Here is a 21,715-nt window from a genome sequence, read left to right as displayed (position 1 = left end):
TCCCTCCCACTTGGAAACCCTTGTGTCCACCCCACTTGGAAACCTGTGTGTCCCCCTCTTGGAAATTCATGTCCACCCCACTTGGAAACCCTTGTGTCCACCCCACTTGGAAACCTGTGTGTCCCCCTCTTGGAAATTCATGTCCACCCCACTTGGAAACCCTTGTGTCCACCCCACTTGGAAAACCACGCCCATCCAAATTAGAAACCCTTGTCCCCCAAAATTAGAAACCCATGTGTCCATCCCACCTGGAAACCTGTGTGTCCCTCTCTTGGAAACCTTTGTCCACCCCACTTGGAAGGTGATGTCACCAGTGGTGGCCTGGGAGCCCCCACCTGGGCTTTGCCCAGAGTTTCTTTCAAGGAACAGGCCAAAATGAGACTAAAGAGGAGGAAAAGTGATGGTGCCAAGTTTGGGGACCCTCAGGACACCCCAAGGGACACAAAACTCCTGGTGTCAGGTTTTGGGGTCCCCCACTGTCCCCCAGATTTTGGGATGCCCAGAACCCCCCGCTGTCATCCCAAGGGACACAGGGAACACCCGGTGCCAGGTGTTGGGGACTCCCAGGACCCCCCTCTGTCCCAGTGGAGGAGATCTTCCCTCATTTGCCCAACGGTTTTAAACTCTAATTTAATTTGCCAAGGAGTGGGAGTGAGGAATTAAGGGATTCTTGTGTCGTTTGTGTCGGGAGAGCACAGGGATCATTCCCATGGCTGGGAGCTGTGCCTGCAGGGGTCGATTTTCAGCAGCTGGATGAGCATGGAGTGAGTGTGGGCTCAAGTTTCCTCCTGTTGGGGTGATCCCCTCTCTGTGTCTGCAGGCAGGAACGTGCAGCAGTGGTGGCCTCACACAAACCCAGGGAATTGGGTTATTTTTTGCCCAAACACAGCTTGTTTCTCAGAGATTTAACACGATCTGACTCCAGCGAGCTGCTGAAGACATTTGTTCTTTGCTCTAAAACAGTTTTCCCTTCCCATCTTCCATCTTTTCTTATCTGGAAGGAGAACACGATGCACTGAGTGATTAAACCAGGATGGATTTTTCTGGGGATATTTCCCTCCAAGCCGTGGCTGTTTCCCATCCCCCTGGTGTGGGAACAGGGGTTGATTATACAGGGAATATTATGTCATTTCTCTCTTCTCTCCTTGCAGGCGTTTAGAAAATTGGGGAAGTATTATATCCTTTTTCTCTTCCCGCAGGTGTTTACAAGATATGGGAAATGCTACATGTTCAACTCAGGAGAAGAAGGGCGGCCTCTCCTCACCACAGTGAAGGGTGGGACAGGCAATGGACTGGAAATCATGCTGGACATCCAGCAGGATGAATATTTGCCAATCTGGGGAGAAACAGGTAAGACCTTTTTCCTCCGGCGATTTTTTTGGAAAGACCTTCCCATCCCATCCCACCCAACGTCTAAACCAGCTCTTGAAAGCAAGAGGAGCTCAGTCTGTGCAGAAATGAGTTGCTTTTCTTCTTGGTGTCTGTGGCTGCCAGTTGGGACCAGCATTTCTGTATTTCAGCTCATCTGAGAGTGCTGGACTTGGAAATCTTGGCGACAAAGTTTGGGAGGCCAAACAGGAGTGTCACCACCTGTCCTGGGACAAGGATGGGCATTTTTGGGTGACAGGAGGTGTGGTGTCTCCTTCAGAGGCTCCAGCACGTCCCTCTTCCTTGGAAAAGCATTTTTTGGAGGCCAGGTTCAGGGTGGACCTCCAGCTGCTCTCTGTGTTTTCCTCTTCCTTGGAATTTGGGAACATTAGTTGCCCTGATAGTTGTCTCTGCTGGGTTAGTGCTGCTTGGGTGGGTCAAGGTCTGGGTTCTTTGGACTGGGAGCATTTGGGATGGATGGAATCAACTGGATTGACCATCTTGTGAGAGCTGCACTGCAGCCCTCTGGTCCTGGCACAGGAAGGTTGGAACTTTGGACTGTCCCACAGGTCTCATGGGTCAGGATGGTGTCTTAGTTTAACAAGATTACAATTAGAAATTAAGAAACTTCAGGTAGAAATGTGGAAAAGGAGAAAAAAAAACAACAGCTTTTTATTGACAAAATCTGAATAAACAACAAAATGTGCAATCAAAAACTTCCAGAAGAAACAAAACCAAGTCCCAATTCCCTAGTTCCCAGTTCCCACCATCCCAACCCAGGTGCCACAGTGGGAATTTGCTGGCAGAACTGGTGCCAGTTCCTTCAGTGAACCTGGAGTGTGACACGTGCCACCAAAGCCACCCACCTGTTCAGGGCAAACCTTATCAGCTCCTCAGCAGTGGCAGCTGCAGTTCTCATGAAGCCACTGTTGACATTTGAAACAAAGCATCCAAAAAAATAAAAAAACTGTTGGAAAAATTGCCAGCCTCTATTTTGTCTGGCAGCTCAAGGCAGAGCTTTGTGGGGAGAGTTGTTCAGGAGGAGGAGGAGGAGGTTGTGTTTATTTTTGGTATCAGGAAAAGGAGTAAATATCACTTCAGGTCTCGTGTCACCGTTGCTCTGTCACCCTGTACAGATGAGGCCCCTCGAGCACCTTTCAAACTCCAGCTCAGCAGCAGAGAAGGGGATTGGAGTCATTCAAAACTTAAAATTTATCTGTGTGGGGTTTGACTCTCCCGATTCCAGCAGCTTCCCGTGGTCCTGACACTCAGGTCAGGCTTTCAGAGCAGGAGCTTTGCCTTCCAGTTTGGAGATCCAAGTCAGCCTGACCTGGCCCAGGGGAGGGGGAGGAAACCCTCCTTTGGAATAATCATTTCTGGTGCCCTGGTTGGGAGTCTTGTCCTTTTACAGGCTGTTCACAGTGCAGAGGGGGAAGATGAAGAGCATCTACCTCTGATGTTTTCCTGGGGGAGGTCGTGGGGGCAGGAAACCACCTCACTGATGGCTCAGGGGTGTCCCAGGGGTGGACAGACAGCCCTGGAGCTCTGTGTGTTCAACCTTGTTGGGTTCTTGTATCATGGAATCACAAACTGGTTTGAGTGGGAAGGGAATTTACAGACCATCCATTCCCACCCCCTGCCATGGGCAGGGACACCTTCCACCAGCCCAGGTGGCTCCAACCCATCCAACCTGGCCTTGGACACTTCCAGGGATCCAGGGGCAGCCACAGCTTCTCTGGGCAACCTGTGCCAGGGCCTCCTCACCCTCCCAGCCAACAATTCCTTCCCAATATCCCATCTCTCCCTGCCCTCTGGCAGTGGGAAGCCATTCCCTGTGTCCTGTCCCTCCATCCCTTGTCCCCAGTCCCTCTCCAGCTCTCCTGGAGCCCCTTTAGGCTCTGGATCAGATCTCCCTGGATCCTTCTCTTCTCCAGGTGAACCCCCCAAGCTCTCCCAGCCTGGCTCCAGAGCAGAGGTTTTTATTGGACCCCTCTGAGGTTCTCCATGGACAGGAAGGTTCTCCACAGCCCCAGGATCTGCCTTGTGGAGAATCTTTAGGAGAAACCCACCCAGAAATGTGCTGCCTTCAGAGCTCTGCTTCCCTGCCACTGTGATTTTGGGAAAGGTGGCTCAGTCTTGGGTGGGGAAATCAGCCTCTCATGACACAGGAGGCAAAAAAGAAGCAAGTGAAGAAATTAAATAGGAGGGAAAACAATGAGGGAGGAAGCTCAACCAAGTCTTGTGGGAGGAGGGTTCCAGTCTGGTGCCTCCACATCTGTGAGCATCACTCTCATCTGGAGGCCAGGGGAGATGGCAGCTGCTGCTCTGCTTGCTCCCTTCAGACAACCTTCAAGCCCTGCCTGTGGCAAAGGAGGCCTGTCCATGGCCCTGGACTTCAGACCTGAGGTGGGGAAAAACCCAACCCCAAGTGCCTTCAGTGCTGTCAAAAATCTTGTGGCTTTCAGGGTCTTTTTGAGTGCAGACTTGGCATCTGAGCCCACGTGGAAAGGAACAATGGAACAATGTCCTCTGTTGATTGTCCTGCCCCCCATGACCTCCCCACTGCTAATCTCACACCTATTACACTGAAACTTGTACTAAGCTGAGGATTAGAGGCACAGGGAGGGATTCTCACAGCCCTAGAACTGGGTTGAAATTTTACAAGATTCAAGGCAAAACTATAAAAGCAGAGCCTGGATTGGTCAGATGGTGGAGGAGAAGCTCTTGGACTCGTTACAAGGAAACTTGGCCATGTTCTTACAGGCTCAGGTAGAGCTGGTACTTGACTTTGAAGCCTGTAAAACATTAATCTTTGCCTTTCAACAAAAGACTTTTCATCTCCCACGTTTGTACAGCGCCTTGTACAAGATGTCTTCAATCTTCATGGAGCTCTCTGGACACCACCAGAATCCAAAATATTAACTATAGTGGTTAATAGTTGCTGTTCCCATGGAAACACTTAGCTCTTAGTAGGTAAGTGAAGGAGTTGATTATTTCCAAATATTTGCATAATAATGTAAATGTGTTTGGAATTAAATCTCCTCAGCTGCTGCCACTGGGACTTCCCAAAGTTGGCTTTCTAAGGAAAGGCTTTGCCAAGGGCACGGAGCTCTTAGCAGGGAACTCCAACCCTGGCTGTGGAGGGGGATGAAGGTGGATGTGGGGTGGGATGTTGGTGTTGCAGTGCCAAAGGCAGGTGGGCATGGGGAGCTCCAGCCCTGGGGAACCTCCAGGGTGGAAGGAGTTGAGTTTTTAATTCCCTGGAAGTGTCCAATGCCAGATTGGATGGGGCTTGGAGCAACCTGGGCTAGTGGAAGGTGTCCCAGCCATGGGACTGGATGGTCTTCAGGGTTCCTTCCACCCCAAAGCATTCCATGATTAAAACCTGACCTGCTCCATTCCCTCCTTATCTTTAACTCCTTAGATGTTTTCCAGACTGGTTTTGCTGCTCCATTTTCCCAGGAACCATCCTGGGCCCAGCAGCTGCTCTTTTGGCTGCCTCTTAGACAATGATTTTTGTGTGGTTGAGTCACCTGACCTTTTTTTCCTGCAGTTCCCAACTTTCCCTCAAATGTGGCTGCTTTCCCAGCTGGCTGTCCCATGTTAGTCCAAGTTTTCCCAGAGCTTCCTGGGGCTGTCCCCACCCAGCTGCTGTCTCAGCCCTGGTGTTGCACCCCATTAGGGCTCCAGAAATGCTAAAGGTGGACCAACCTCCATCACCACAGGGGGGCCTTCACGTGGAATAACATTCATTTCTCTGGTCCATGGGGGTGCCCTCAGCTTGTGCTTCCTGCAAGGGTCTATCCCAGAGGAAACACCGACCCAAAGAACCCTCCAGGCCCTGCCTCTCCATCCCACCCATGGCCAGGACACCCCATAGGACCTTTCCTCCCTCACCCAGGCCCCTCAGACCCTGTGGGCACAGGGCAGCTGTGAATCCTTTGGCTCCAGGGGTGATTTTTACCAGCACTGAGTTCAAACAGCAGCACCTGATCCTGTATTTAACCCCGAGGCTGCTTTGGTTTTCCTCTGGATTTGGAGATGCCACAAAACCACCTTTTCCTTCACAGCCCCTCATGGAAACAGTCAGAGCGTGGACTCCCCAAATCCTCCTTTTGCTGCTGCCTCAGGATCTCAGCTTGCTTTTTTTAAATGGTTCTTTGCAATGCAAATAAGGAGCAAAGAAGGAAAACATTGGTTTGGAGCTTGGGATGGGGCTGCTGCTGGAGCTGCTGCCACCGTGTCACGTTGGCATATGGTCTGTAATGCAAGAAGAGGTTTAATTATCACTGACTGGGCAAACAGAATGAAGTGGATTGTCATCCTAGGAAGTCTTTAACCGAGGATCCATTGATATCTTGGGAAGCTGAAATATCTCGTCTGACAAATGACTTGTGAGAGGAAAATATTCCTTTTGCTCATCTTCACGTGCAAAGCCGTTGTTTGAACATGTGAAATGTCTGTGCAGCCTGATTTTGGGAGGGCCAGGGCACACAGACGGCTCCAGTCTGGATTTCCAAGTGCAAAGGAAAAGGGGGAATTTGGCTGTGTGTGGATGTCGGGGCATCAGGAGGCCTCGTCGTCCCCGGGCGCGCAAAAATATTGTGTCAGGGCTGTCAAAATCGTGAGGGGGGGTGGGAAAAAAAAAGTGATGATGCAAAGGAAAAGAGATGGAAATCTGCAGCTTTGGAATTTTTGCGCTTCTAGGACCGAAATTTTCCGGCGTTTTATTTTAACCCCTGAGCTTCCCAGACGCGGAGAGAGGTGGGGAAATAATCGTGGCTGAAATCTTCACATCACTTTTGTGCTTTGAAGAAAACCTTTAGGTATTCCTGGAATAAACCTGATCCGTTCCAGATATAAATCTGGAAGTGTCCAAGGCCAGGTTGGACGGGGCTTGGAGCAACCTGGGACAGTGGAAGGTGTCCCTGCCCAGGGCAGGGGGTGGCACTGGATGGGCTTTAAGGTCCCTTCCAACTCAAACCATCCTGGGATTCTGTGATATTCCAGGTGGGAATCACGATGCAAACAAGCAAAAAAACCCCTAGAAATCTTACAAGAGGGAAAAAAAATGATACCAGGGAAAACTTCTTCTGGTAACAGAGGAGGAAACAACAAACCACAGACTCAGGAGTGTAGGTGGAACCTGCACATATGGCCCAGAGTCTCCCAAATTTTCCTGTTTCCCATCTTTGTCTCACAGGATGAGGCCCCAGGGAGCTGTGGGGCTGCTGAGGGGGTTTGTTTTGTTGCATTTGGGAGGGAAAGAGGCAGAAATGCAACTAAATCCAGTAAAACCCCCCTGTAATTTGTAGCAGGGATTGGAAAGGGAAGACACTTCTGCATAATCTTTCTGGAGTGGCCCAAGGAATTATCCAGTGACCTGGGACAGGAGCCCAGTAAAAATTGGAAATCACTGGGCTACAGGGCTGGAAATAAGGAATAAAGTGAAGGGTTCTGTGTTTGTTTCAGGAGTTGTTGGATAAAGGTGAACATTTTATAGCAATAAATCAAATAACACAATGAATAAAAAAGAGGGGGGGAGGAGAAACATGCTGTGAAATGGCCATAAGGAGGAGCAGGAAATCCATAAAGCTGGAGCTTCAATCCACTTAGAAGACAATCCCAGAGTATTATGGACTGCTGTTATCTACCTCAACAAAAACACAGGTTCAGAGGGATTTGCAGCACAAATCAGCCACGTTCCCTCATCACAACCAGCACCACCACGGTGCTTTTGGCTTGGGAATGGGCTGTTCCTCCTCCTTACTCCCGAAAGCCCTGATAATTTCTGGGATCCTGCAGAGGGTTTGGAGAAGGCCTGGATGACCTCAGGTGCCTGGAGGCCAAAGCTGCCAGCCCTGAAGATTCATCCTGTAGAAGTTGACTGCTTCAGGCACAAACTGGGAGCGTTTCCATGGTTTCTTTGATTTCTGGGGTTTTTTTTTTCCCTGCCCTCCGGGATTCCGTGCCAGGCAAAACAAATCTGAGCAGCATCTCGTGCTGCCAGGATGGGGCTGTTCCTTCTCCATCCAGCATCTCCCTGCAAGGATCTGCCAGCGAGGAGACACAGCTGATTTAGCTGCGGGGTCCCATGTCCCCCCTTCCCCCAAAGCCCCCCCAGTTGCTCTCCAGCTGTGCAGCCTCTGTGCTCGGTGCATTAATGAGCCCAACCCCTGGAGCAGTTGGTTTTCCAGCTGTGGAGAGGCACAAACGCTCACTGTCAGCTACTTCTGCATTTTAAGATGATTGGTGGTGGCTCTTCGTGATTCCAGGCCTCTTTTTGCTTGCAAAAGGTCTGAACTGAAGTGGAGAAGCAGCCTGAGCTCCCCCAGGTCATGGCTGAGAACCCCCCGAGCTCCTGGTGGGATCCCAGGGGGTGTTTTGGATTTACACCCCAGGCATTCACCAGAGTTTGGGAAAAAGGGGAAAAAAAAGACACAGGTTTGTGCCTCTGCTTCTTTCCCAGCTTGTGGAATAATTATAATGAATATAAAACTCGCCTGTAAATATAAAACAAGTAGGACATGACCTGGGAATGGGAGAATGAGGGAGAGCAGCAGGAATGGTGGGCTGTGGCAGTGGATACCCCATCCACACATTCCTGCAGAGCCCTGAGCACGTTTCCAAGCAAGAAAACATTCCCAAAAAGTCCATGTGCTCTGTGCTGACTCCAGGGCTTCTCAGAGTTTTTGCAATTCCCATCCCATCCCGGGGGTGGTGGGAGCAGGGCCCTCCTGCTGCTGCCTGGGGGCAGCTTTTTTTTGCAGATGAAACTCTTGTTTGCCTTGGAAGGGCTGGTTCTTAATTTCATGATCAATTAAGAGATAAAAAGGGAACAGGAAAAGAAAACCAACCCAGAAGGAAAGCAAGGCAAGGTGTCTGTGAGGGACTAACTCACTTTCTCCAGCTCTTCTGAGCCCGGAGCATTTCCCAGCTGATTAACAAACCCTGGGTGTCCCTGGAAAAGCTGCTCCCTCTGGGAGGAGGGAACAGCAAAAAGGCTTTTATTATTCACCACAAGAATGGTTTGAGATGGAGGGAATGATCCTGAATCCATCTGCAAACTGCAGCTGGGGTCTGGGGAGCTGGAGGGAGACGGGGGACCCCTGGGTCGGTGTCCTGTGGTATTCCAGAAGCATCATCCCAGGATCCTGCATTAACAGCCTTCCCTCCTGATTAGCTTCAGCTGATCTTTTGTTATGGAATGATGGATAAGACACCCCAGCATCTCCACTGGGGCTCGATTCCTGGTCTTTGGGGGATGTGGCAGTGAGATCTCACGTGGGGCATCACTGACCGTTGGCTCCAGACCAGTTGCAGGGTTTTGGTGATGGGCTGAGGGCATCCCTTGGCATTTGGGTCTGTGCTCAGGACATCCCTCATCATTTATTGATGTGCTGAGGGCGTCTGTCATCTCTTGGTGCTGTGCTGTGGCTCTGCAGGGTGAGGCAGGTGTGGGTGATGCCACTGGAGATCTGCTGCCACGTTTCTTCTTCTCTCCAGGCCACGTTTCTAATCCTTTCTCATGTGTTGGCCAAGTGAGATGTCAAGTGAGTTGGTCATGGCTGTGGCCCCCAGGGCTGGGGGTCTCTCCTGAGATCACAAAACCATGGAGCAATAAAAACTGAGCTATTTTAGAGCAGAGCCACCACTCCCTGGGCAGAAACCCGAGCGTTTCAGGGCTATCTCAGGTTGCTCTTGGTGCCACCACCCAGGGCACCAAACCCCCTGGGAGCTGCAGCAAAAGGGCTGTGCCTGTGTTTTGGTGATGGGGTTTAGTATTTATGTTGTGGTTATTACTTCCACTACTACTATTTAAGGAGAGGCTTTGAAAGCTGAGGAGAGGGAAGTGCCATCTGCAGCATTTGGCCCAGTGACAAATGATGCTCCACGTTGGAGTTCCTCGGATATTTTGGAGAGTGAGCAGCAGAGAAGGGAAGGGAAGTGGTTGCCATTGCCTTCTTTCAAGTGTTTTTGCACAGAAAGGTCTCTTTTCTGCCAGTGGAAGGTCAGTGTGAGGGAAGCAAACCAGGTGTGCTTGGAAGTGGGGATGTGGAAGAGGTTTCTGCTGTTGGACAGCCCTGTGTTCATCCCAAAACGTGCTGGGAGGGACCTGTCCTTGTCTTTATGGGGAGAGGCCAAAGGTAGCACAGAATCACAGGATCATGGAATTGTTCAGGTTGGAAAAGTCCTCTGAGATCATCCAGTCCAACCATCCCCAGCACTGCCAAGGCCACACTGACTCCTGTCCCCAAGTGCCACATCCACAGGGCTTTTAAATCCCTCCAGGGATGGGGACTCCACCCCTGCCCTGGGCAGCTGTGCCAGGGCTGGACAACCCTTTCCATGAAGAAATTTTCCCTAATATCCAAGCTGACCTTCCCCTGGCACAATTAGAGGCTGTTTCCTCATGCATAGAATTCATGCTCTGCTTTTCCCTGTGATCTGGTCACCTTTGATCCAGGCCAGGAGACCTTCAGCTCACTTGGAAGTCTCACTTTCAGGGAAGGATCCCATTTTCTCCCCCAGCTCCATGGTGTTGTGCATCCAGTGATGGCCTTTTCCATCGCCACACTCATTTATTTGTGACACTCCAGCACCCACCACAAAGCCTGAACCCAGCCCAGGCTGACAGTCCCAGTTTGCTCCTCCCTCTCCCAGAGTGTTCCACTGGTGGCCTCTCTCCATCACTTTCCCCACCTCTCCCTCCATGACCTGCAGGTCACAGGGATGTGACTCCCTCTAATTCCAGGCTGGGGCTGGAGCAGCTCTGTGCTGGAGCCACATCCCAAGGGATGTCAGAGCTGATCCTGGGGGGGGAAATGGCAAAACCCCCTGTTTGTTTCTGTGTTGTCCTGACTGAGATGCATTTCTCCCTCTCCCAGCTCTCATCCCAGCGTGTTCCCAAGGGGAAGATTGACACATTTTTACCATTACCCAGCAGTTTGTTGTGCTCCATCCCAGGAGCCAGGGACGATTCATCTCCAGTTTCATCTGCCCTTCAGAGCAGACATTTATTTGTGTAACAGCAGGAAAGGCCTCGCAGGGTTGTTTGTGTGATGTTACAAGGGCTCCTGTAAATATTTCAGTTATAAACCAAATAATTAAGCCTTTTTGCTGTGATTCAAGTTGATACTGAACTCGTGAAAGCTGCAAACTCATGAAAGCAGGAACATTTGTGTCCCTGGTTCCATCCCAGGGGAGCAGGGGTGGGCTGGGACAGGAGCGGGCCAAGGTTTGGGTGCTGGATCTGTTCCTTTTGCTGCCCAAGGGTGGGATGTTGACATGCAGGAGTCTTGTGTGATCCCAGGATTGTCACCCTAAGGATGCTGAGTGGCTCCCATGGGCTCAAGGACCCTCTGACTGTACCAAGGCAAGAGCTGAGGGTTCCAGAGGCAAAATCTTTGCTTGGGGTTGAGGTTGGGGTCTGTAAAAAGTAACAATGCAGAACTTTGGGGGCAGATAGTCCCCCCCTGCTCATCACATGGGGGTTGGACCAGATCACCAGAGAAGCTGTGACTGCCCCCAGGTCCCTGGAAGTGTCCAAGGCCAGGTTGGACGGGGCTTGGAGCAACCTGGGCTGGTGGAAGGTGTCCCTGCCCATGGCAGGGGTGGGACTGGTTGGGCTTTAAGGTCCCTTCCCACCCGAACCATTCTGGGATTCCATGATTCTATAAGCTGAGGGTGATTAATCTGGGAATCACAAGGTCTGGAGATACCAATACATGGCCATGGAGAATGTGATTGTTGCATGGACAGGTTAGAACACACCCAGGGGTGCTGGAGCCAGGGTATGACCTGTTCTTGTCTGAGAAGTGTCCTTTCAAAGGACAGGTTGAGCTTTAAGGTCCCTTCCAACCCAAACCTTTCCATGGTTCTATGATTATACTCTGACCTGCTCCATTCCCTCCTTCTCTTTAACCTTTTGGACATTTGACAGGTTTTGCTGCTCCATGTTCCCAGTTCCAAGCAGCTGCTCTTTGAGCTGCCTCTTAGATGGTGATTTCAGTGTGGTTGAGATACTTGACCTTTTTATCTCCAGGTTCCAACTTCCCCTCAAACGTAGCTGCTCAACCCCTTTCCTTTCCCAGCTGGTTGTTCCATGTTAATCCAAGTTTTCCCAGAGCTGTGAATCCATGATCTCCCTTTCATCAGTACCAAAAGCTGGCTGGACACTTGGGCTCAGCCTCCGTGGCATCCTGGTACCCTCTGTGTGTCCATCCATCCTTCCATCCCTCCATCCACCCACCCAAAAGGGGCAGCAGCAGTGCCATGACCCATCCTTGGCCCTGGGAAACCTGCTCCCAGCTGACTCCTCTACCAGCCAAAATTAGCAGCAGCTCTTCCCCCGTTAAATATTTCAGGATGTTCCGGGAGAAGCGGCGGCGGCTCCTGGAGGGGGAGGGCCGGGCAGGAGCTGCTTCTGTGCCTTTAAAAACCTGTCCTCCCTTATTTTTATTTATTTTGAATCCTTCCTGTCCCTGTGGTGGCAGCAGCTCTCTGAAGAGAAAGCTGGCAGATGGGTGCCCGGGGTGGGTTGGCACCCCTGGTTCTGGATTCTGAGAACATTCCTCCCCCCTGGAGGGAATATCTCCTCCTTCCCCCACTCTGTGTTTCTGGCAGCAGCTCCCAGGGATGGAGGAGATCCCAGGGTGGCTCCTGATTTTTTGGCTGTCCTCCCACATGATTCCCAGAGGATGCTGAGGTGGGAAGGGAGTTTATCTCCTATATGCTCCATAAGCAGCAGGAGCAGCCCTGCCCTGCTGTGACCCCTCCAGCAAAGCAGGTTACGAGACACTTGTTCCCTCACTTTAATGATTAAAGCTAAAGCTTAATAGGAGAGAAGCAAGGAGCTGAAATATTTATTTGCTGGCTTCTGGCCGGCCAGAAAAAACCTCTTTTCCAGCCCTGGAGTCCTGCTGCTTTCTCCTGCCCCGTGTATTATGTAAGAAGCTTTTTAATAATATACATTCAGACATATGGCCCCTCAGATTTAGTATGCAAATGCAATATGCTTAACTAAAAATAGCAGATATGCTTAATGTAGTTTGTTATAACACCTTCTGTTCCTCGGTGAGTAATGGATCAGAGCTGGGGAGGGAGGGAGCAGGAGAAATCTCCACTCCAGGCTTGTCTTTGTGGTCCAGGAGCTTGGTCATGTCCCATCTCCTGCCTCTTCCATCCCCAGGACCTGGGGATTAAGTGGAAGAGACCCAAATAAATGCTTGGTGGGAGATTTAAGTGTTGAGTTGCTGTAGGGAAGCTTCGGGGCCCAGCCTGGTGTAGGTGTTGCTTTACATCCAGGAGTGTTACTTTGTGGTTTGGGGTTTGTATCCTGTCTGTATTATCCCAGTTTTTACACTGGAGGAATCATAGAATGGTGGAATGGTTTGGGTTGGAAGGGACCTTAAAGCCCATCCCATTCCACCCCCTGCCATGGGCAGGGACACCTTCCACTGTCCCAGGTTGCTCCAAGCCCCGTCCAACCTGACCTTGGACACTCAGTGGCTGAATTCCAGTGGTGCCAAATGAACCATCAGCTCCCTGCCCTCATCCCGTGGGATTAGACAGCAGAGATGTTATTGTGGGTTTTCCAGCCTCTGGGCCACGGGAAGAGAGAGAAGGACACCAGGTCCATCTCCTGCCCTTCCCAAATCCCTCTTTCAGGCTCCCTCTTGCAGGCTGTGCTGGCAAAAGGCATTTTTCCTTCTCCCTTCTCTTTGTCCCATTCCCTTCTCGCTGAAGCAAAGAAATAACAAATGAGGTGTCATTTTGTGGTGACACTTGGGTGACATCAGTGCTCCCCTCCCCTTGGGGAGGCAGCTGAGGTGGGGAAGGAGCTCTCCCTGCTCCTGCTGCAGCCCCCAGAGCTGGGCTGTCTGTCTGTGCTTTTCAGATAAGAGGACTCGAGGTTTCCAAAGTATCCTTTCATTAAAAAAAAAAGAGAAAAAGGGAAAAAGGAACCCTCTGAAACAGTCTGACTGTATCCCAGGAGATAAAGGGGAAGGATTGATTCTCCACTGCCTTGCTTGTCTTCAGCACAAGCTGGTGGCCTTTCCTGCTGACAGCTCTTTGAGGTCTGGGGCTTTTGAGTTTGTTTTCCCAAAATAAATCTTTAACCTCTCGCACCAACATGACTTGCTGCAGTGGAGTTTGTCCCACAGGGCTTTTGTGCTGCTCTTCATCCACTCTCCACCCCCATCAAAGCCTCCTGCAACCTCCTGATGTGCTGGAGCCACATCTCTGTGCTTGTCCAGCCTCGTCCAGGTGACCTTGTCCTTGGGTGAGGTTTGGGATATCTCACATCATTTCCCACCTCCAAGAGAGAGGAGCTGGTCCAGCAGGAACCTGTTCCCTGCCCTCATTTTGCCCACTGTGATTATTCCAAGGACCAGTGGAACATGAAGCCCCTGTTGCTGGTTGTGCCTTAAAGCAGCAAGGTTTGAATTCCCAGCCATGGGGAAGGGTTTGGGGAGAGAGAGGCTGGTTACCTGGATTGTTTCCTTGCCTGAATTTCCCACTGGGTCTCAGGTGTGTTTATCTGGTCCTGTTGGAGCTGTTTGAGGAGATGAAGGAGTTGCTTTGACTCAGTGGAGGGAAATCACAACACCTCGAACGTGACTCCTCTTGCTGTAGCATCTCCCTGGGATGGGGTGAATCTCTCAGGAGAAGCCTGGAAGGAAATTTAAGTGTCCAGAGCTGGGCACAGGCCTTGCCTGGAGCCTGTGTTGGTGCTGTCAGCAGCAGGGAGCCCTCCAGGGGCAGCAGAGACCCCAGGGCTGTCCCCACAGCACCCACAAGAGCCTGGAAGGAGAGGAGACAACATTCCTTGGTGCACTCAGAGGTTGGAAAGGGGAACAGCTTGGAGGTGCTGTCCTGCCTTTGGGGTCCCAGCACAAAGGGGACATATTTGAGGGACCTGTCCTCAGGATTCAGGGGCTGGGTGGTCTCTGTATAACCTTTGGATTATAAGGTTTTCCATCCTGTCACAGCCACCCCAAATGCCACTCACACCTGCTGGAAAGCCACCAGGAGCTTTCCCCCTCTTCTGCAAGGGAGACTCTTCTCCAACATCAACTTGTCCCCATTCCCTCGGGCCAGCACTGGCCCTGCCACGTGCTCAGGAGCAGCTGGACCCTCTGGAGCTTGGCCAGATGGACGAGACTGTGACAGGATCCCTGCTCCCCTGGCCACCCTCTCGTGGTGACTTTCGTGTGTTTGATTTGTTGTCGTGGAATCATTAAGGCTGGAAAAGCCCTCTAAGATCATCAGGTCTGGCTTCTAATTCTGCACCACCCTGTTCACCACTAAAGCCTGTCCTCAGCTCCCACCTCTGCACTGTGTTCTCAGAAGTGTTCTCAGCACTTCCAGGAACGGTGACTCCACCGCCCTGGGCGTCCTGTTCCAGGGTTTGACAACCCTTTCAGTGGAGAAATTTTCCCTGATATCCAACCTGACCCTCCCCTGGCACAGCTGGAGGCTGTTCCCTCTCCTCCTGTCCCTTGTTCCCTGGGAGCAGAGCCCGACCCCCCCCAGCTCCCCCCTCCTGTCAGGGGGAGAGCGAGAAGATTCCCCCTGAGCCACCTTTTTCCAGGCTAAATTTGTTCCCTAAAATACAAGTGAGCAGCTGGGCTGGGCTCACACACACCCTGCACAGCCCCACTGGGATTCCCATTCCTGCTGTATCCAAGTGGGACACACCACCTTTTCCCTGGCAGCTGCCAGAGCCAGGGGTGGACATCTCCTTTCCATCCCTGGGGAAACTCCGGTGGCAGACACCTCATTTCCATCCCTGGGGAAATTCTGGTGGCAGACACCTCATTTTCATCCACGGGGGAATTCCTTGTCTCTGGCTGCTCCCAGAGCACAACCTGGGAACAGCAGCACCCACAGGACAGATCTGGAGCGACTGGTTTCCAACTGGGAAAGCTGCAGGGATCCTCAGCTGGGATCCGACCTCCCAAAGCGCCTTGGGAACAGTCTGATTTCAGCTTCCCTTCACCCTGTTACCAGATCACTTCAAGTGAAGTAAAACACACCCTTCCCATGGGAATGAGAGCACACACAGGGGAGTGAAGCTGGTTTTGCTGGTGTTAAACTGGTTTCTTCCTAACTCCCTGTTTAGCCTTGCAGGTCCTGCTTTCTCCCAGCTACGTTTCCATGGCAATTTGATTTTTTCCTTTTTCCCCCATCTGTAAATCTTCATCTCGGAAAAAATGTGACTGCTAGGGGTTTGTTTTAAGATTTCTGCATGGATACAGTGGGATTGAAGGAGCAGGTGAGTCCTCCCCCCAAGCCTGGGACCACGAGGCACATCCTCTGCTCCCTGCAGGTCCTGGCTGCTCACTGGTGTGATGAGCCCAGCGTGCTCAGGGGGTGCTGAGCTCCAGGCACAGCCCCTGGGGGGTTGTCTGAGGACACACAGTCAGGATCCCACGTGCTGGGCTGGATGGGAGGGATTTTGGGATTCCCTGGGTCGGTGGGAACAGGGAGGTTTGCACAACTCAGCTCGGGGTGCTCGACCCTGTCCCAGGAATTCCAGCCCTCCCTGGGGGGCTGGTGAGGGAAGTGGGGGAGCTCTGGCTCTGCTGCTGTTGTTTCCATGACAATCCTGAGCCAAGGATGCTGTAAAACCAGAGCTGAACCTCCACATCTCCTGGCGTGTCTGTGCTGCCACGGCAACCCCCCATTCCCAGGGCCTTCCTTCCCAAGGGAGACAAGGAACAGCGGCCTCAACAGACCCTTCATGGGTGTGATGGGGCTGGCACAGGGGTGAACATCTGTGTTTCCCTCCAGATGTGGCACCTGGTGCTGCCTGAGCCCCTGGAGGGCACTGTCTGTCCCCTGGCTGGGCACCTTGGAGGGGTTGGGTGCCCTTTGCAGGCTGTGCAAGAGGCCTCAATGACTCTTCCAGCCCAGTGAGTCAAGCAGGACTTTGCTCCCATTTTACAGGTGGGGAAACTGAGGCCGAGGACAACAAGAGTGGGCAGAACCCAAACTTCCCAGCTCTTTGCAGGAGAAGGTTCATTACCCATAATAAACCTTCAGGCCACCCTCTGACCCAGTCACAACGTGAATCAGCAGAGAAAATACCATCTCCCTTACTCAGATGGAGCCATGTGGCACCTGCTTTGCCTTTCTCCAAGCAGGACCATGTTCCATGGAGCTGCCAGTGCTGCCAGCAGAGCTGGGGGGAGACAACTCCAGCCAGAAACAGCCCATGACTCAGGTTGGATCTTCATTTCCCGATAAATGAGTGCCAAGAACAGCTTCAGATTGTTAATTGCCAGGGAGAAGTGGATCCTTTTGGACATAACAAGGCAGGGGGAGAGGGAAGCTCTGGGCCCTTGGCAGCACTTGTGATTTTAATTGCAGCTTCTTGCATGTTCACAGATGAACTTTGTCCCCTGCACCCGAGTGCACAGTCAGCTGGAGCTTTGTTAAGATTTTTCAAGGGATGCTCCAAGCAGAAAACCCCGACAAAAGTCATGGAAAAGCCACCAGGAATAGAAAGCTGAGCTTTCTGCTCCGTATAATACTCTGCAGCCAGTTTGAAGCAGATGCTGGATTAATCCCCAATTTAATTAACGCTGCTCTAATCCTTCAGTTGAAAAGAGCAGCCTGGGATTTGTTGGGAAATGCTGCCCTGTGCACAGTAATGGGGGTTAATGTATTGAAAAATGCAGCCATCGAGGAGCTTTTGCTCTGTTCCCAACCTGGGACAGACTGAAAACTGAATTTCCAGGAGTGGGACTGGACGTGAATGAAGGTCTGTGGTTGGGGCTTCCCACCGTGACAAAATCAGGTTAAAAACTCTTCAGGTACAAACCAGCCCCCGAGTGATTGGAATTTATTTTTAGTTTCTCTGCCATCTGAGCCAATCAAAGGGTTCTCAGGGTTATTTTTCGCCACGCTGATGGGTGATTACAAGAAATGGGCTGAAGGAAAGAGCAGTGGCGGCGTGGGCTGGTGCTCAGCCCCGGGGCTCCAGGAGGAGCCATTCAAAACGATGCTAAAACTGTCAAAATTAGCAAAACCGTGCCTGGCACGTGTCTCCAGGGACATTCTCACCCCTGGTTGCACCTCTCCAGGCTCAGGATGACAGGCAGGGTTTGCCCCTGAGCCTTTTGGGGGTTTACTCTGCACAGGGATATTTATTTAGGAGCTAAAGACACCCAAATCAGATTTTCTTGTGCTTCTGGGTCCCGTGAGACCTTCCTTTTCTTACACTTGCAGCAAATATTTCACCCCCACTAATGCTCCTTAGCCCCAGGTCAGAGCTTGGAAACATTTCTGGTGCATCTCATGAGTCCTGATCTGGGCAGATTTCATCACAGGGGGTCATAGTTGGGCTTTTTAGTGGAAAACAGCTATTTTGTAGAAAATGAATTTTTTTAGGGGAAGCAACAGTTTTTCAAAGCCGGTTTCATGTTTATGGTTTCATCCTCTCCTGTGTGTCATGCAGGAAAAACAATGAGTTCTGCCTGGGTTTTGGCAGCTCTTCTAAAAAAAAAAAAAAAAGCTGTTTGTTTTGTTCTCCTTGTTATGATCGCTGATGAAAACTAATAACTGTGTGTGTTTTAAACCCAGAGTTTCTTCTGTGGTGTAGAAAACACCTTCCCCTCCCCTTCCACGGGTGCAACTGGCTCCATGCCAGGATTTCCTGTTTAAAATCACAAACCCTGTGGCTTTTAAGTCTCTTCTGGATCCCTGCAGGTTGTAATTTTGTTTGGTTGAGATGGATTTACAGGGATTTAACCCATGGATGGACCTGGACACACGGTCCAGGTCGTGGGGAATAATAGCACCTGGTGGTGGGGAATTCATGGAATTAAGTCAGAGATGAACAGACCCAGGGCAGGTGCAGAAATGGGCAGAACAGGCTTGGATGGAAAACGTTTCTCCAAAACAAGTCCCGTTGCCCAACAAATGAGACTAAATTGGAGCTTTCTCGTCCCACTTGCCAGGTAATTACTGAGGGGACCATATGGAATTTCCTCCCGAGTGCTGGAAGTGGATCAACACCAGGATAGGATTGGTAGGAATGGGGAATAAGAGGATTGGAATTGAAATTGGGCGAGCTGGGGGTGCTTGGGAGAGGGTTTGAGCCCATTGTGGTCTGTGCTCACCCGGGGGTTGGGCAGCTGCAGAGCCCAGGGAGATGTTGAGCAAAGATGAGGTTGGATGGGGGTGTTCTGCATCCCCAAAGATTTTGGGGGAAGCTGGCCTGGACCCTCAGGGCAGGGGTGTTTTGGAGGGGCAGCACTGGGAGGGGTTGGCAGGGAGGAAACCCCCAAAAGGGACCTTCCTGTGGGGACAAACACAGGGTCAGAGAGTGAGGGAGCTTGGGTGGAATATTGGGAAGGAATTTTGGGCTGGGAGGGTGGGGAGGCCCTGGCACAGGTTGCCCAGAGAAGTTGTGGCTGCTCCTGGATCCCTGCAAGTGTCCAAGGCCAGGTTGGAGGGGCTTGGAGCAACCTGGGCTGGTGGAAGGTGTCCCTGCCCATGGCAGGGGGTTGGGAATGAGATGATCTTTGAGGTCCTTTCCAACCTAAACCATCCTGTGCTTCTGTGATCCTATGAGGAAGATTCTCTTGGGAGAAGGCAGCAGATCCCTTTGCTGCCTGACTGAGGCAGCAGAGTGACATCCTCTCCAGTGATGAGTTCCTGAGATCTGGAAACCTCATGTCATCCAGTACCACCTTGTTCTCCCCTCTATCATCCCATGGCCTGGTGTCCTCTGCTCTTGTGTCCTGCATGTCTTTGCAGCAGCTCCGTGGTTCTGATTCCTTGGTGCCAGTTTGTACCAGGCCTGTTTAGGGTTTCATACAGCGCTGTTAAAAATTGAAATGAAAATAGTAGCAAAACACTAAGGAATAGTAAGAAAGTAAAGAATGATTCATCTTTAAACAGAAGCTCTTTAGCTGTGGAGGTGGCATTGCTGGCCACCAGCATGGATTCACAGAGTGGGTAACTCGGATTTTAGGCCAAATTATGCATTGTTAACAACTTCCTTTGCAGATCAGCCCCCCCCCCTTAGTCCCATGTGTTCCCTCAGGTTTGTTGGGATGTGAGTCCGTAGCAGCAGCACTAAAAGGAGAAGGGTTACATGTCCCAGCTCTGCCTGTGTGGTCAGAGGAGCCCAAAGTGCTGATTTGCATCCCATTAATTCTGCTTCAGAAAGTCTCTTTTGAGCTGGTTTTAGCTCTAGTGGAAGAGGGGGACTGACTGGAGTCACTGGTCAGTGTAGATTTGGGATGTGGAAACCTCCCCTCAGCTGGAACTCTGATGTGTCTGAGCCCAAGTGCTGCCAGAGGCTTTGTCCAGCTTGGAGCAACTTCAGCTCCTTTGGATTTAGCACATTTGGGAGGTTATTTAATGACCTGAATTATCAGGCTGTGTCAGGGCTGAGGCAGCAGAGACAGGTTGCACCCGTGCTCTCAGCATTGGAGACCTTCTGGAGAGCAGGAATGTCTCTGTTTGGGGGGAGGAGGAGTTTATTTGGTTTAGTGATGCTGGAATATGTTCCATAACCAAATACCAGCTCGAAATGAGATGCCACCTCCTGTTTCCTCTAGTTTGCAAATTCAGACCAAGCTGGAGAAACCCTGAGTGTTCAGGGAACGTGAGCCCTTGGGATAAGCAGCGTGTAAGGACCAGGAGCCTGGAGATGTTCTTGGTCCCAGCTGGCAGCAGAGGTGATTTGGGCTCAGGCCCAGGTGTGCTCTGCTCACAGCAAACCCTGCTGCTGCCTTCCCTTCCTCCGTGCCCAGAAGTCTGATGAGGCAGGTGAAGCATTCCCAACTGCTCATCTGCTGCTCTGGAGCATCCTGGATTTACCAGATACCATTTTCCATGCAGGTGGACACTGTCCCACCCGCCACAGCCCGTTAACCTCCCCCTTCTTCTTCTTCTTCTTCTTCCAGAGGAGACGACATTCGAGGCTGGAGTCAAAGTCCAGATCCACAGCCAGTCCGAGCCACCCTTTGTCCAGGAGCTGGGCTTTGGGGTGGCCCCTGGATTCCAGACCTTTGTGGCCACCCAGGAGCAAAGGGTAAGTCCTGAATTTCATTTCCACGCCAAGATCCTTGCGGTGGTTCCACACGAGAGGTTGTTCCTGTGCACCGACGCCCTTTGAGAGGCGTCTTCAGCACAAACAGCTGCTTTTGTGCTTTGCTTCCAAAACTGGCTGGGAGGAGAGCAGCTTTTCCAGCATTACTTGCAGTGCATTGCCCTCAATCCCTGTCATTTCAGCCCCAGAAGGGACCTCATCCCCTGTAATTTCCCTCAGCCGCTCCGTGCGCTGGGTCCCGTCCAACCCGCCGAGCTCTTTGCCAAAAAGCTCTCACACCACAGGGATGCCAAAAGAGAAAAGAGGAGAGCGTTTCCTGACGTGGAGCAGCGTGAAACCCTTTCAGGTGACACGGAAATAGCCACGTTATTTATGATCAGCTGTGCTGGGATGCTCAGGATGCTTCGCCCTCCCCGAGCCCCGGCGGTGACACATCAGCGTGGCGGCGATGGATGTGATGTGACGTGGCAGCATTAAACCCAAATCCTCATTAAGCATATGGGAAGCTGGCCAGTGGAATAGGTTTTCCCCCCAGTGCTTTCATTGCAGCCCCCCTGCCTCAATGCCTCTCTCGTTTTCCTCCCTGCTCCTCCTGCATCCGCCCTCAAATGAGACGTAAATCAAGCGCAGGGAAGCGAACACGAGCTGTTGGAGGGTTTGCTCTCATTAAACCTCCGTGGGGATCAGGGCTGCAGTTGTTCACTCCAGCTCAGAGCAAGGCAAGGTGCAGGTGAACCACCAGATTTATCATTCAGGCCTCTCTCCATGGCCACCAGGTACCAGGACACACCTGGAGGTGCCGCAGTTCCTGGATGCAGCTCTGCTCCCCTTCCTTACGACTCACTTGTGTGTCATCATCCAGGAGATCGGGGTGGTTTGGGCTCCACGTGGGCGAGTGCCAGGTGGAAACTTCTCAATTAAAGCTGAGAGTTGTGGATTTGTAGATCTGGCGGGAAGTCTGGAGGAAAGGAGCAGCTTTATTACCACTCAGGGCGCTGTTTGGGAGTGTAACACCCGAGTAACAGCGAGGCAAAGGGTTCTTCGGGGGCTGAGGCAGCAGCTACTGGAGTCCAAAGCAGAAATGGGTTGGGAAGCCCATTGGGGGCATTTTTCCCAGCCATTCCCTTGGCACAAGCCCTTCCATGCATCCCCAGGGTCCTCACCTGGCTCCAGAGGGGGAGCTGCCCCGGGGGACCCGGCAGCCTTTGGCATTGCTTCCGTGGGGCAAACTGTGAGGCAAAGGACCTGGAAGGGTGGAATAATGATTAATTA

General features: G+C 51.7%; 1 protein-coding gene across 1 annotated transcript in view; it reads left to right on the top strand.

Moving 5' to 3' along the window:
• The window catches only part of LOC108506739 (acid-sensing ion channel 2), a gene marked incomplete at its 5' end in the record, with an annotated part of 63,758 nt that overhangs the window by 24,038 nt on the left and 18,005 nt on the right, over window positions 1–21,715 (top strand). The window contains 2 exons of the mRNA XM_017834073.1: window positions 1,200–1,350; window positions 20,298–20,425. Coding sequence (XP_017689562.1) covers window positions 1,200–1,350; window positions 20,298–20,425 — 279 coding nt within the window. The remainder of the gene's footprint in view (window positions 1–1,199; window positions 1,351–20,297; window positions 20,426–21,715) is intronic.

The sequence above is a fragment of the Lepidothrix coronata genome, unplaced genomic scaffold (assembly GCF_001604755.1).
Source record: "Lepidothrix coronata isolate B3197 unplaced genomic scaffold, Lepidothrix_coronata-1.0 Scaffold229, whole genome shotgun sequence".
Classification (NCBI taxonomy): domain Eukaryota; kingdom Metazoa; phylum Chordata; class Aves; order Passeriformes; family Pipridae; genus Lepidothrix; species Lepidothrix coronata.
Note: the sequence above shows the minus strand (reverse complement) of the source record. Positions and strands in the feature narration are given on the sequence as shown.